Source organism: Bison bison, unplaced genomic scaffold, assembly GCF_000754665.1.
Source record: "Bison bison bison isolate TAMUID 2011002044 unplaced genomic scaffold, Bison_UMD1.0 scf7180017864330, whole genome shotgun sequence".
Classification (NCBI taxonomy): domain Eukaryota; kingdom Metazoa; phylum Chordata; class Mammalia; order Artiodactyla; family Bovidae; genus Bison; species Bison bison.
Genome location: NW_011494902.1, coordinates 12130522 through 12147252, shown reverse-complemented (window position 1 = coordinate 12147252; position 16731 = coordinate 12130522). Strand labels below are relative to the sequence as shown.

General features: G+C 37.8%; 1 protein-coding gene across 2 annotated transcripts in view; it reads right to left on the bottom strand.

Annotated features, from left to right (window-relative positions):
- The window catches only part of KYNU (kynureninase), a 120799-nt gene extending 107659 nt beyond the window's left edge, over window positions 1-13140 (bottom strand). The window contains exons 1-2 of one of the 2 annotated variants that reach the window (XM_010853684.1): window positions 12867-13140; window positions 5407-5588 (exon numbers count right to left, since the gene is read on the bottom strand). In XM_010853684.1, the coding sequence (XP_010851986.1) occupies window positions 5407-5575 (169 nt within the window). In that variant the 5' untranslated portion in view covers window positions 5576-5588; window positions 12867-13140. The remainder of the gene's footprint in view (window positions 1-5406; window positions 5589-12866) is intronic. The other variant, XM_010853685.1, reaches the window with a different exon arrangement.
- Between the last annotated feature and the right edge of the window lie 3591 nt (window positions 13141-16731).

Genomic DNA, 16731 nt, shown 5'->3' with positions numbered 1-16731 from the left:
TTTATGTATTTCAATTTATTAATAATGTATGTGCCAGTCTATCATATAGTCACATTTCAGAAGGCCTGGACATAATCCTCTTATTAAAAACAGAGCAAAATAATAACTTGTGGCTTCCAAGTGAAACAGAGTAGTCATCAGTTAGATCCATTAAATGATAACTTGCTTAATGAATAATAAGCTATAATCTGCCTTTACCAAATAAGCTGGCTTTCATTGTTTTTTTAGACACACTTGCATATCTTCTAAGCAGCATGTAGCTGAAACAATGTTTTCCCAAGTTTTCATTCAGGAACTTGGAGTCAACTCAGGCCAGTTTGAGCTCAAACCAGTTAAAACTGGTTGGGATCACTGGGCATGTGACAGCATCTAATAGGTGAACTTTTGATGTTAGAGGGCCAAAATGTCCACTCTCAGGTCATGCTGCTACTGCTAAGTCACTTCAGTCGTGTCCGACTCTGTGCGACCCCATAGACAGCAGCCCACCAGGCTCCCCCATCCCTGGGATTCTCCAGGCAAGAACACTGGAGTGGGTTGCCATTTCCTTCTCCAATGTGTGAAAGTGAAAAGTGAAAAGTGAAAGTGAAGTCGTTCAGTCGTGCCCGACTCTTAGCGACTCCATGAACTGCAGCCTACCAGGCTCCTCCATCCATGGGATTTTCCAGGCAAGAGTACTGGAGTGGAGTGCCATCGCCTTCTCAGCTCAGGTCATGCTAAGCTCACCATTTTCTGAACATGTGTCCCATGAAGAAGAATGTAGCTCAGTTGTGCCTCTGCAGGATCATTACCTCACTTTTTCTTATCTACAATTACATTTCTTCACCCCTCCCCCAAGCCTCAGACTACCCTGCTTCTTTATCTCATAGTATCTACAACCCTTTGCCTTCAGGGAAGAGGATTTGAGATTTGCTCTCCTGTCTCCTTGCTTCACTCTCTCATGAATAACCCTTTTATTGCTACATATCTCGGCATCTCAGTGTTTGTCATGTTGCAGATGAACCTGATTTGGCAACACAAACATAAAAATCATATTTTACACTCAGTCTTCCCTGCATACTGATGGGGTCATGGCAGGTAGGTAGGTATGTAATAAGCCTACTTCTGGGAGGTTTCTTCAAGGGAGAGCACACACACACACTTTTCTTCTTTGACCCTATCTGCTCCTATTATTTGAAATATAGCTTGCAAAATGTTCTTCCCTCTGAAGGATAAGATCTTATTGGCTGCCTTCCCACTGGAGTCTGCCTAGATGACACTCACTCAAACATAGAGAAATCAGTCTCTATTTCTAGGGAGCAGATAGCCTAATACAAAAGAAAAGAGAAGGATACAAATAAGTCTTAACTGTTCCTCCCTAAAATGCAGAATACAACTGCCTCTAGAAGTTCAACATGTCTACAAAATTTAGCTTTTAATTAAGAGATACTCCATTGTTTTTCTTATGGATATTAGATATTTAAGTCATTATTAAAATCACATGTGTGTGTGTGTTAGTTGCTCAGTCATGTCCGACTCTTTGCAACCCCACGAACTGTAATCCACCAGGCTTCTTTGTCATGGAATTCTCCAGGCAAGAATACTGGAGTGGATTGCCATTCCCTTCTCCAGAGGATCTTCCCAACCCAGGGATCGAACCCTGGTCTCCTGTACTACAGGCAAATTCTTTACTGTTTGAGCTACAGGGAAGTCTTTATTAAAATCACATAGTCCTAACTGGATAAAGCCTTTGTTGAACACAGTGTTAACTGTCCTTAAATAAAGCATTCCAGTTTATGTTGAAAAGCATACTTTCCCTCATTTTGTTTACTGTTACCTCCTACTCATCACTGTTCTGAGACTACCAATAGCTGAACTGAAGAGCCTGCATTATGTTATGTGAAAGCCCTGGATACAAACTCAAGCATGACAGTTTTCTATGTCAGTTTTATGTAACCAGTGCTAAATATGACAAAGTCAGAATAAGAGTAGATCTTATTTAGATAGCTTAAATTTAACTTACTGAAGATGGTTGGCAGTGCCAAATTGAAGGAGCCATCAGGCTTATCTTCATCTCCATATTCTTGAGTTTCACTTCCTCACTTAATTCTTAACCACTGTTCAAAGATCATCTCAGCAGTGTTTCCTTCCCTGAGCCCCCTGAGTAAAACGAAACTCTTCCCACCCTCCCAGCCCTTAAACTCTTAGAGCACTATCTGACAGAGTACACCTAACATTGTTTGTAATTTTGTTTATTAGATCTCCTCATACTAGAATAAAACATTCAGGAATGTGATAATGTTGCTCTTTAGTCCACTGATAAACTGTTTTGAGAATAGTGTCTCAAACAGATTTAGTACTTAATAAATATTTGTTGAAAGGATGAAACTTCAGACAGTAAGGAACTCCTAGAGTGAGAATAACGAGAGCAGAAGTTAATTAGTCTAACTCTCTGTGACACAACCCAAAGTGAGCTAGTTACAGATGACTGGATTCCCCTGAGTCTAATTTAGTAATTCTGGGGTGGTAACCAAGAACTGGCAAGTTCTGGTTAGTTCCCTGGTGATCTTCACATGCTGGTCAGAAAATCACACTTTGACAATAACTAATTTAAAAAAACTCTTGGAGTTAATGAAGTAAAACTTTGTATCATTCAAAACTACTTTTTAAGAAATCAATTGTTTAGATTGATTGAATTTTTACTGAATCAATTCATCTTCTTTCCCTTTCTGTATATATATAGAAAATTAAAAATTAAAATTATTAAAAATCAACAAAAATTTAACCGTTTGTAGTTTTTAAGTTATTTTCTATTTATAAAAATGTGATACCCATAATCAGGATACTTGAGTCAGCTTTTAAGTGTAATGAAGTGGTTACATGTGCATTGCTATATTTATCTGGGTTCTGATTAAATTATCTCCAAGCTTAGTAAAAGAGCCGTATGTTGATCTGTATTAAAATCAGACCACAGAGCCTCTCAGGATAAACACTGTGAGCATGTTTCAAGGCATGAGGGGGATTGTGTAAAGGTAACTAATAAATGTGTGTTGAAAGTAAGTGATTCAACATGAGGACGAGAGTTATGTTAGTTAATAAGGCTTAAGTTCAGTAACAGAAAAAAATGATGAATTCAAAATAGCATTTGAATTCACTTTCTGTCTATGCATTCATTTCAATAGACTTTTGTCCTTAAAAACCAAAATCCCTAATGGTATTACTTTGAAGAAAGACATCTTAAGAAAAGAAAGATGACAAAGAAGTAAAAACTCCTATTGTATCATCTTCAATGTTGAGGAAATAGCCATTGTGTCTAGATGTAGCCATTATTTAGCATTATTTTCCAAGAAATCTCGGCCCAGTCTGCAGCTACCATGTACCACTAGCCATTTTCTTTTCTTATTCTTCCTTGTCTCTGATACCATTATCTACCCTCACTGGAAAGGCTTTGCTGCTTGCTTACTTTGTTGTGTCTGTTTTTCTTATCATTCATGAAAAGGAACAAAATATTTTTTTAATCATGAGAAAATTAGAACTTGCAATAAGTAACATAAAGTTCTAGAGCCTTGATTCCCAATTTATAGTTCTGTTGTGTGTGGAGGGCAATCATAAACTCTGGCACTCCAGGGTTCTGCTGTCATTCCTCATCTAAGTGAAAGAAAGTGAAAGTGAAGTCTCTCAGTCATGTCCGACTCTTTGGGACCCCGTGGGACTGTAACCTACCAGGTTCCTCCTTTCATGGGATTCTCCAGGCAAGAATAGTGGAGTGGATTGCTATTTCCTTCTCCAAGGGATCTTCCCGACTCAGGGATCAAACCCAGGTCTCCTGCATTGCAGGCAGACGCTTTACCCTCTGACCTACCAGGGAAACATCCCTTGTCTAGGGGCTCATTAAAGCCCCAGGTAGCCCAGAAGCTGGAGAGTGCATTGGGACAACAGGGTCATAATGTGTCTTAAGTGGGGTCCTTGGAATTTTCCAGGACTTCCACACTATGTTCTGTATGCTACCATGTCCTTAACTTCCCATCATGATAGAATATTCCTAGACTTAATTTCATCATTTTCACACATTAATATTCCTTTTTATCCTTAAGTTTCAAAGCAAAATGCACTTACATTCTAGATTCCAGAAAGACATGGAAGATTTTTTTTTCTTATGATCTCAGATCACTTCACTTACAACCCCATTTTATCTGGTCTCATCAATGTCTTCCTCAGTTAATTGTAAGCAACTTTAAAATGGATATAAATCCTTCTCTTATTGTGTGTGTGTGTGTGTGTGTGCACTCAGTCTTGTCCAACTCTTGAAACCCCATGGACTATAGCCCTCCAGGACTCCTCTGTCCGTGGGGTTTCTCAGGCAAGAGTACTGGAGTGGGTTGCCATTTCTTTCTCCAGAGGATTTTCCCAACCCAGGGATTGAGCCTCATCTCTGGTGTCTCCTGCAGGGCAGGCAGATTCTTTACCACTGAGCCAGGGAAGCCCTCCTCTTATTGTATCCTTCCATAATTCTACAAGGTGCCATCCCATGTTGCATAATGAAATACAAGCCAAATAGGAAAGTTATGTGACCTGATCTCATTTTAAAATCATATTCGGTAATGCTCTTGGATTACAAGTATCCAGAATTGTACCTGCCACAATTAATTTGAAGAAAAAAGGAAATTAGACTGAATTAGAAAGTATGTGAAATCCATTTTGGTAGATCAATTCCATTCAAACTGGTAGCCTTTTTCATTGACATAAAATGAAGCAAAGCCAAATACAAACTATTGCTTCATTTTTTTTAACCTGTTACCTATTTTTTTTAAACAGAACATCCTCCAAAATAAGAGTCAGTTTCTTTTTTTAAACAGAACATCTTCCAAAACAAGAACAGATTCAGTATTAAGTTTTTAAAAAGCAATATGCATTTCTTAGGCATTTTATTTATTAAGTAAGTCTTATACATGCCACAGCACACAGAGTTAGATATCCATGTAATATCCCTCCTAATATATCCAAGTTCCAGAATAATATCCCCTCTTAGACTAATGTGCTGTCATGAACTAGGTACCGGAAAATAAAAGATATACTAATACTGTATTGAAAAGGAATTGTTTTGAGCTCTAAGTGAGTAAGAGAACAAGTAAATGCATCTGCTATAATTTTCAATCAGGCATTCTATTGTTCAGAGAACTAGATGACAATATAAGAACACTGAAAGTATTTTTTTTTTCAGCAGAGGAGAGGAAACATATAGGATCTGTGACTAAATTAGGCTGACAGGTTGATTTAATGCCGCCAGGAACCTGCTGTTTGCAGACATGATTGCAATGGCTCTATTATGTAACAGAACAATGATTTTCAAAGATTTGTGATAAACACATTCAGTAGAAAATATAATAACAAATTGATTAAGGAAAGTAAAACCCTTTCCAGTGTTCTTACTTGGAGGCAGATCCTGCATTTTGGGAATATAAAAACACTCCCTGAAGTGCCTCAGCTTGTCTTCTTCATCGAGGCGGAGAGCAACTCTCTCATCTGTTGGGTGACATCTAAGTTCAGATGCGATGCGTTGCAATGTATCAGTTGGTAACTCAAGAGGTGAAGGCTCCATTACAAGTTCTCCTCTAAAAATACATTTGAAAAAAAAACTAAAAATAATCAAGCCACTGTCATTTTTCTTCAGTAGAAAATTAGCCTTTTAGGTAAAACGCCTTTTATTTTAACAAAGTTTCTAGTCTTCCCAACCTCACAAATGATATAATTAACAATTGGAATTCAAACCCAAGCCTGAATTTTTCTTATGTAATGAAAATAATAGTAACTTAGGGATTTGAAAAAGCTGAATTAGGTAATGATGCTCAAGACAAGGTGAGCTTTCAATAGATGTTAGCTCTTTTCTTTGTTATTTTCCAAGAAATGGTCCCAATTAATGATTTTCAAACATATATAATGTTGGCATCTTTTCTTTAGATGTCTTACTTACTAGGAGGTGAGAATAAAGAGGCTTTTGTGAAAAGTGTAGAAGAGCAGTGCTCCACTGAGCTCATCTTCCTTTTCTCTAGCTCTCCTCAACTCTCCCATCCCCAGTAATTTTTGGATCATAGTTTTACAAATAGAGACATATACACAATAGAACCCTAGCAAATTATTTACTGTGAATAAAAACAATATCAATGAAAAATATTTAAATACTTTAAATAATGTTAGTGATTTTTTTTCCATATGAAGATCAATGAGATCTACGAACTGCTGATAATGAAACATTTCTCCTCTTTCACAATCATATAGTCCATCCTTGAACAAAGCAGGGACCTCTGGTGTTACTTGAAACTACATCCTGCTTCATTTAATCATTATATAACACTTCCTATATTTTTGGAAAGAAAACTTAAATTTCTGAAATGGATAAATAGCAATGGAGATTTCTATTTCTTTTTTCAAAAATAATTATATTTCCCAAAATTTCATTTTTTTTTTTTTTAAATTGAGCAAGAATTGTACAGGCTTCCAGTTCAAGATAGCAGTGCAGGTATATACTGAACTCACCCACCCCCACAGACACAGAGTCTGGAGCCACATATGCAGCAATGTCCTCTGAACAAAAAAATGTAAAGGCTGGCTGAGCATCAAATACACATTGGAAAAACAAAGAGAAAACCACACTGAAGTGAGTAGAAGAGGCTAGGATACAGTCTGGCCTTAACACCCCCTCCTGCCTGTGTAGTGATCTACCTTCTGAAGGAAATCAAAGCCTGGATCTTCTCCCTGAGGCGCAAAGGGTTTTGCTCCCACATCAGATACTTCAAATTTTAAGACGTGTATTTAAGAGAGAAGCCCCCAGAACATAAAACTGTGAAAACCAATAGGGCTGAAGTCCCAAGGCACAAAAGAGTAGGAGCCTGAGTAATAGCTCTTAATGGGCTTGGGTGCTCAAACTTATCTGTCCCAGGGCCTGGCTCAAAGGCGGCCAATTGTGCTTAGACCTAGTCAAGGAGGCTCATCTGCTTATACTTAAACTCTGGCCTGAGGGGTTGGCATCTAATTTAACACACATATCTAGGAACCTGCTAGAACACTCTCTGAGGTTAGAGACTGGTGGGTGTCAAGAAATTTTCTCAAGCTAGTTTTATTTAATACTTATACTATTGTTGACCCCATGTATACAGTATTTCATTTTTTCACTCTTTCAACAGATATTTATTGAACACCTGTACTATAGCCCCAAGTACTATAGAACAGCAGCATCTAACAAAGTATATAAAAGTGACTTTTGTTGAGTGACTTTTTAGTGCAAGAAGGGAAAAATAAATAAATTAATACAACTTTAGATAGTTTCAAAAGCTATGAGTAGAGATAGCAGAGAATGGAATAGAGTCACTGGAGCATGGAATTGCTACCTTAGGGGGTGCGTCAAATGCATTTCTCCTAGGTAAGGACATAGGAGAATTTCTGAATGCCGTTAGAAAGTCAGACATGTGAAGAGGACCTAGACCTGGAGGAAGATGATGAAACGTGCCAAGGTCCTGAAGTGTAGACAGGTTTGGGTTGTTCAACTCATGAAAGCAGAGAGAAGGGAAGACTAAAATGTAAGAGAGGGGGAGGTGATCGTTTATCATAACGACTCTGAAGGCCAGGAAGGAATTTGGCTGTTTTTCTATGTTTAGTGGGAAACCACTGGAGTGTCTTGAATACCAGAGTTATATAACTTTAAATAAAAATCATTTTTCTGCTTTTGATGAGTTATAAGAGTAAAAAAGAGATTATTTTAGTAGTTCAGGGGGAAAATGATAGTAAATTAAATGTGGTGAGGGGAAAAGAAGTGTGTGGATTTATGGTATATTTTGGAGAGAAAAGTAAAGAAAGTATCTCTGGTGAGGACAAGAAAGGGAGTGACCTTTAGCTTTGGGATCTGAGTGAATATATTCAAAGTGATGAAGTAAGAAATACCTAGGAAAGAAACAAATTCAGGAGGAAAATCAGAGTTATGTTTAGGACACGTTAAGTTTAAGATGATTATTAAGAATCCCAGGTAGAAATGTCAAGCATTGGATGTTTGAGTCTGTAGCTCATGAGAAAATTGAATCATGAGATATAAGTTTGATACTTCTCAATTCATAGACAGTACATAAAGTTTAGAACTCTTATGGACCAATGGAAACTAACAGATTGCAGTTCAATCATCTTTCTCCTATTCCTCACTCACTCTCCTGCCACCTCAACCAACACACAGTGTTAGGCAATTAAGAGTTGCATATCTCAATGTTTTATAATGCCAGCTAAGTAGACATACCTCCTGTACTCTGTACTTAAATCCTCCTTATTTATTTGAACTCTTCCTTTCTCAGTTGCCAGTGGTCTCCCCTGATGAGCCATCCTTTATATTCAAAGGTAAGAATGCTGCAGCTGCTGCTAAGTTGCTTCAGTTGTGTCCGGCTCTGTGCGACCCCATAGATGGCAGCCCACCAGGCTCCCCCGTTCCTGGGATTCTCTAGGCAACAACACTGGAGTGGTTTGCCATTTCCTTCTCCAATGTGTGAAAATGAAGTCGCTCAGTCGTGTCCGACTCTTAGCAGCCCCATGGACTGCAGCCCACCAGGCTCTTCCATCCATGGAATTTTCCAGGCAAGAGTACTGGAGTGGGGTGCCATTGCCTTCTCCGAAAGGTAAGAATACTGAGCTTTAAATGTGTATGTTTTTTTAGCTTTGGTGCTCGTAGTAGTTTTCAACTGCTCTGATCTATGCTTTTATAAGAATGTTAATTGATTTTGTTATTAATGTTTTTTGTTCTTTCAATACCTGACCATACTAAATTGGGGATTCCCAGGTGGCACAGTGGTAAAAAATCTGCCTGCTAATGCAGGAGAAGCAAGCAAGAGACACAGGTTTGATCCCTGGGTCAGGAAGATCACCTACAGGAGCGCACAGCAACCCATTCCAGTATTCTAGCCTGGAAACTTCCAAAAACAGAGGATCCTGCTTGGTTAAAGTCCATGGGGTTTCAAGGAATTGGACACAACTGAGCACATGCATACACACACTTTAGGGCTTCCTCGATGGTTCAAGGTGTAAAGAATCCACCTGCAATGCAGAAGATGCAGAAGTTATGGGTTCAATCCATGGATTGGGAAGATCCCAATGCACTCAGTATTCTTGCCTGGAAAAGTCCCATGGACAGAGGAGCCTGGAGAGTTATGGTCCATAACATTGCAAAGAGTCAGACATGACTGAGCACATGATGGCAGGGTGGATAGATGGACACCATATTAAATTAGTTGTCATCTTCACGAAATTTTCTATCTCTATGATTTTTATTTATTCCTTTTGCCTAAAATATTCTACTTTTCCTTTTATATATTCAAATCCTGGTCACTCTTCTAGCCCTAGCTCAGATGTCATTGTTCTTCATGAGTTCCATCATGTTATCTGAGCTAAAAGTAGTTTTTTCCCCCTCTGAATACCTGTAACACTTGTGAGCATACCTCTTATAATAAATAATACATTCTGCTAGTTCCTGTAGTTATTTAGATACATATGTATATATGGGACAAACATTCATGCCATGCCTACAACTTGATTTTATCTGCATTTCTAGCTATACTTTTCTGATGAAGGAACCTGCCCATTAAATAGCACTACTGCTTGACATTGTCAATTGCCTAGTCATAGTAGATCAGACTTTTGCTGGATACTTGGTGCACTAAAGACAATGCACTATTTTATCAATGGTCTGTGAGTGACTTGCTCATAAAAGCTCTAGCCCAACAATCCTGATGGTGTTTAGCTGAGCATATAATCCAATTTTTTCAGGAATCTGACCTGTGAGATATAGCTATTCATTCAGTTAGAAACAAGCACAAATTTAAGAGAGAGAAGCAATAAAATGGTAGGGTTTGCAAGGAGTATTGTCATGAGTGACTCATTTTTTCAGAGTCAAACTGAACCACTGATTGTTAAAACATGAAGTGACTTCAAAGGCAAGTAAGAATCACTTAGTTACATGGATGGCAAGAGATAAAATAGCTATGGCTCCTAGAAAGATGACAAGACAAGCCAACTGGGAAGTCATTGATCTTTCTGTGCAACATACTATTTACAAGGCCTGGGAGGTTGCCTTCTTGGCTGTTCCAAGAATCCCATGAGCTGTTTTTCTGTCTACCGAGTGTGTCTTTACTATAAGCTTGCTACTTACGATAGCTTGATTGAATTGCTGGTCTATTGTACTGAACTATATTTAGTCGGGGGACTGAATCTCATGTAATTTATCCTTGCAGCCATCCCATTCCTGATCAGTGCCTTTAAAATAGAGTAATCCCTTAAACTGGCAATTGAATAAGATGCACAAAATAGGTGAATTATTTGATAGGATTAATGACCGTTACTTTAGGAATACCCTTCTCATTTCAGCCACAGGGGAAGTGATTTTAAAAAGAATTTTTTCAGTGGGACTCTGCGTGATTTCCTTTGGAGAGTCAGCACTTTGTGAATTCATCAGGGCTGACTCTAAACTCTAATGGGTTATGAGTTTGGGTGAACTCCGGGAGTTGGTAATGGACAGGGAGGCCTGGCGTGCTGTAGTTCATGGGGTCGCAAAGAGTCGGACACAACTGAGCGACTGAACTGAACTGAACTGAAACAAACATATATTCATTTTCTTTTGTGATATCCCCTGTAAAATTTAACTTTCTTTGTTTAACAAAAAAGATATTAATATTAACTCATGGGCCTCTTTATATTTGTTTCTTATTTCATCCCTGTACCAGTTTTGAGGGATTAGAGTTATTTTTCCTCTATTTTGAGACCAAACTCTGGAATCAATAGAGTAGAAACAAAAATGAAGGAGAAAGATAACAGAGCTCACAATCTGGGACTGCACTTTGCCTGAGGAACTGAGTCAAGCTGAACTTGTCATTGACAGGGCATGTGGGTGGAGTATGCAGAGAAGAATCCTGACACAAGGCTTGAAACTTTCATTTCTTCCATCTAATTTTTTAATTCTTTTTGCAGTGTTTCTTTGGCTCATTCCCTTTCTTTCTTTTTTTAAACCCCTGTATTCACTCTGCAAAGCCCCACAGGCTATAAATCCATCTACTCTTTTTAATCAATCCTTTCAGTCCTAGTGAGGGCAAGGTTGAAGTCCACGCCTTCTTCTGAACTTGTCACAACTTAAGTATCAAAACCTCACCTGCCCGGGTAGTAAGATACTTGATGGTGAAATACTCTTTCCAGAAGAGCACCCAGGATGCCACCCTGCCAACAGCCCCCAACAGGAGTAAATAAACTCACAGTACCCTCACTCTAAGAAAGCAATTTATTAACTCATCATAAATGATTCCTGCTACATTCTGCACTCACCTTGCCACTAAGTCAGTTAGTACTTCACAAACCAGAATGTTATACCTTGTTTAGTTTACCATTTACAGGTAAATTGACATGCTCTGATATTGAAATAAAGCAATTCAAGCCAAATTTAAAACTTCTAAATTTTATATTTCATATATTTAGAGGTAATTTTATTTAAAAAGTGGTTATGTACACAGATGGATAAAAGTCTCATAATATTTTTTTTTCATATTAATACCTTATGGTGGAAATTGCCATTTACCCTCAATGGAAATTTTGTAAATTGTGTTTCCAATTTTATTTATACAGCTAAAATTTTAAAGAAGAAACTTCTATAGTTATAAACACATTTTTGTGGAATCGTGGAATTCAAGATCTCCTAGTTACCCACAGGTTCTCAGGTTAGATAGTTAAATAAATTAACTAGTAAGCAAATTAAATACTTAAATAAGTGACAGTCGATCCCTGGGTTGGGAAGTTCCCCTGGAGACGGAAAGGCTACCCACTCCAGTATACTGGCTTGGAGAATCCCATGAACTGTATAGTCCATGGGGTCACAAAGAGTCAGACATGACTGAGGGACTTTCACCTCACCAGTGGTTAATCTTTACACAGTTTCAGATTTCATGGCTGAAATGAGCAAATTATTCACATGAGTTCAAAGTTTAGAACCTGGCAAAGCATATTATAAAGAAAGTGTGTAGCTTGAGAAAGAGTATTATTTAATACATGTGCACGGAACAATGTTCTTTAAATGTATCGCTGTTTGAGGAATGAAGAAATGTCACTGACACAGCTGCACACTTTATATCTAAGCTTATATGAATTACATGCTGAGTTTCAAATTAATAAATTCAAGGTGTTTGGTCCAATATTACTATCTAAAAAATACCTCACCCTTCTCAAAATAAAAACAGGAAAGAAATAAGTAAACTCTTTTAACTATATAGAAAAAAATGTTTCAACTTTCCATTCTTAGGCAAACATTTCACAAAGTGAAAGCGGAAGAAACCTTATTCAAGAAATAGACATTTTCACTTCTCTAAATAAAATTGAATATAACTAATATCAACATAAGACAAATAGAGTCCCCAGAAAACACAGGATCTAAAAAGCTAACTTCAGGATATGAATTTTCATCTAATTTTACCATTTAAACTCAAGAAATGGCAATCCACTCCAGTATTCTTGCCTAGAGCCTGGCAGGCTACAGTCCATAGAGTCGAAAAAAAGTTGGACACGACTGAGCGAGTATCCACACCACAGTAAGATTAACTTATTCAACTATAACTATCTTATAGTAGATGTTTTATACTATATATATATATATTTTTTTTTAATCTGTTCATTTAACCCACAGGGTTAAAGGGTCTTTAGTGGTAGAGACCCTGTGTGTTGCACTATTTTTATGAAAATAATTTGGAGGAAAAAAAAAGAAAGAGAAGAATCTAGCAGAAGAAACTGCTAAAGCATTATGACAAAAATTCTAGCAGAAGGAATATCCTTTAGAAAACTCATTGAATGTATATTTGTGTAGAGTATATCAATGTCTCAGAACTTACCTATTAGGATTCCAGTGGGGTCCACAGCTCCCAGTGTCTCTTTTCAGCAAAATGAAACCTCTCAAAAGTAGCTTACAAATATAGACTAGACTTCTGAGTGAGAAAGTCAAAGCACTTTTGCTCAGACTCCACCCTATGGGGAATTTGTGAGCTAATTTTAGTTCTTCCCACTCTTGTGTATTCTGACGGTAAATCGCCAGTCACTGACAGATATCTAAACAACATGCTGCTCCTGCTCTGTATTTCAAACACTAGGGGCTCTGCTTCGGGCACTGTCCCCTGTGAAGCTCTGCCCTGTAGACTTAGGTAAACACTTCCTTGTTCACTAAGATCTTTGGGAATGTGAACCATATCCTATAATAATCTTGTAGAGTAACTGGATTATCCTCTTTTGTGTGTGAGCTGAACCAATTAGTTTGTCCAGGAACTAAATCCCCAAATTCACATTCCTCCTTGCTTTGGGCTATGAAATACACCAAGAACTGGAGAAAAGTTATTTCCTAACTCTGGAGGTAATCCAGAAGACTTGGATTTTGAGATAATACCTCACTGTCAAAAGCATTGTGAATTTCTAGTCTAGAAAACAGAACTCTGTTTCTAGAAACAGAGTTTGACACTTAATGAATTAACATTTAAGTTGAAAGTTTAATATTGGCCCTAAATTCTAGGATATACTTTATAACCTGCTGCTACTGCTGCTGTCACTTCAGTCCTGTCCGACTCTGTGCGACCCCATAGATGGCAGCCCACCAGGCTCCCCCATCCCTGGGATTCTCCAGGCAAGAACACTGGAGTGGGTTGCCATTTCCTTCTCCAATGCACGAAAGTGAAAAGTGAAAGTGAAGTCGCTCCATCATGTCCAACTCTTAGCAACCCCGTGGACTGCAGCCCACCAGGCTCCTCCATCCATGGGATTGTCCAGGCAAGAGTACTGGAGTGGGGTGCCATTGCCTTCTCTGTTATTGCCTAATAGGTGGATTTTAAAAAGTCCTAAATCATCAATCTAGATGGTTAACAAAACAATCAAGTAAGAAAAAGTCAGTGTTAGAAGATCATGTGGAAACTAAAGTAGGAAATTGTAAATGGAAATTATTTAAGCTTGGGGGCTATCTATCATTCTACCTTCATTATCTCTTTATGTTTATTCCCAAGCTTGGGTCTTTTATTATATATCCTTTTAGGTATGAAAAACCACAAGCAAAATGTTTCAGAATTAAGACCAAAGATAGAGACTGGGGCTAAATAATTAAATCACTTGTATTTACTGAGATTACTGAGATATATATAAAGCAATGCATGTAGAGAGCCAATGTACCAAGACACACAAGTTAATAAGTAACACATCCTTAAAAAAAAAAAAAATCCAGAACAAAAGCATTACCCTCCAGTGTCCAAGAAATGGGGATAAAAGACATACAAAATTACTTTTGTACAAGTAATTGTACAGTGAAAAGAAAATATGTTTTATCACATGAATCTTATCATTAAAATAATACTATGGAATAAGAGGAATGTCTTAATTTTATTAAGTTGGAAGAATAAAACTTTGAATCCAGACTATCTCAAACTTTGTATTTTTTTTTTCTATTTCACTTATTCCTTGTACTGTAAGAATGTTAGATAATTTGCCAAGTTCTAATATCCAGGAAGTAAGTCTGAGGGTGAAGTCTGTGTCATTTTTGGTAGAAAAATTATACTCCTTTTTAACTACAGGAGACACATATAGATATATACAAAAGTAGAGATAAGGTGTCTTGCTTTCACTTCTTCTTCTGAAGTCTTTTGATAATGTTAAAGACCACTCCATCAAAATATTGTCTTAAAAACTATTGTTTATCATAGCCACTTTTAAAGAACTCACTTGGAGGTCTAATCTATCAACCTATATCTTATATTTTATAAATCTGTCCTTTTAAAAAAATGTTCCCTTCATTCATTTTTTAAAAGTATTTAGCATATTCTTTGTAGCTGGTGATATAATGGTTTTCCATTATAAAATCTTTATAATATTCACATTGGTGTTTAGTCATTACATCATGTCTTACTCTTTGTGACCACTGTAGCCCTCCAGACTCCTCTGTCCATGGAATTATCTTGGTAAGAATATTGGAGTAGATTACCATTGCCTTCTCCAAGGAATATACCCATAAACACCTAAAAATATAAAAGGTTGTGAGAAAACAAGTTGTGGGGGAGTGGTGGATGCAAGATCCACTGCAGAGCCAGCTGTAAAGGGAAAAGAGAGAACAGAGTGAGCTTATATTTCTTCTTTCTTGGAAACTGAAAGAAGAAACATGTTGCCAGGTTAAACTGTTGTACCAATTCAGAGCCGTCTACTAATTTCCGTGTACGACATCTCACCTACAACATATGTTTCTGAAAAGCAGAGAATTTGATTTTATCCTCCTCTGAGATTGCCCATGAATAAAGCTAAGAAAATATCTGTTGAATTTTTTTTTTCCAGAAGTTGATTCAGTTCTTTCTATAAAAATTCATGATTTGGAATATGAGAGAAATTCTCTTCTCTCAAAAACTAATTCTTAAACTGTTCTTAAACTGTGAACTTTACTTTTCAGGGCTTATTCACTAAGACTGGGCCAGTGACTGACATGGAGTAGATTTCAGTGAGAGATCGTGTTATTATTAATCAAATTAAATTCAGTGTGGCACACTATTCCTGTAAGAATCCAAGGGTATAGATCCAGCTATGAAACTCTTATGCTACATGTTCAATAAGTAAAAATGAGTATGAGATTGAAGACAAAGATGCTGACTCATCGTCAGTTCAGGTCCAACTATTAGAAGTGATCTGTAGAAATAAAATATGACCAACATAGACAGCCTATTAAAAAGCAGAGACATTACTTTACCAACAAAGTCTGTCTAGTCAAAGCTATGTTTTTTCCAGTAGTCATATATGGACGTGAGAGTTAGACTATAAAGAAAGCTGAGCACTGAAGAATTGATGCTTTTGAACTTTGGTGTTAGAGAAGACTCTTGAGAGTCCCTGGACTGCAAGGAGCTCCAGCCAGTCCATTCTAAAGGAAATCAGTCCTAAATATTCATTGGAAGGACTGTTGCTGAAGCTCAAGCTCCAATCCTTTGGCCACCTGATGCGAAGAACTGACTCATTTGAAAAGACCCTGATGCTGGGAAAGATTGAAGGCAGGAGGAGAAGGGGATGACAGAGGATGAGACAATTGGATGGCATCACCAACTCAATGGACATGAGTTTGAGTGAACTCCGAGAGTTGGTGATAGACAGGGAGGCCTGGCATGCTGCAGTCCATGGAGTCATAAAGAGTTGGACACAACTGAGCAGCTGAATTGAACTGAATTGTATAAATAAAAGAGAACCTCAGGGGCCAGGGAGGATGAACTCATAAAAAACTGCAGTCTCAAACTCATATGTGGAAGTATAGCAGAATATGCTACCCCGAAAAATGATTGTAGGAGTTCAGGATGTTGTTGTTCAATTGCTCAGTTGTGTCCAACTCTTTGTGACCCCATGGACTGAAGCACACCAGGCTTCCCTGTCCTTCACCATCTCCTGGACCTTGCTCAAACTCCTGTCCATTGAGTTGTAATGCCATCCAACTGTCTTATCTTCTATCGTACCCTTCTCCTCCTGCCTTCAGTCTTGCCCAGCATCAGGGTCTTTTCCAATGAGTTAGCTCTTTGCATCAGGTGGCCAAAGGATTGGACCTTCACTTCAGCTTAAGTCCTTCCAATGAATTTGCAGGGTTGATTTCCTTTAGGATTGACTGGTTTGATCTCCTTGCTGTCGAAGGGACTCTCAAGAGTTTTCTCCAGTACCACAGTTTGAAAGCATCACTTCTTTGGCACTCACCCTTCTTTATGATCC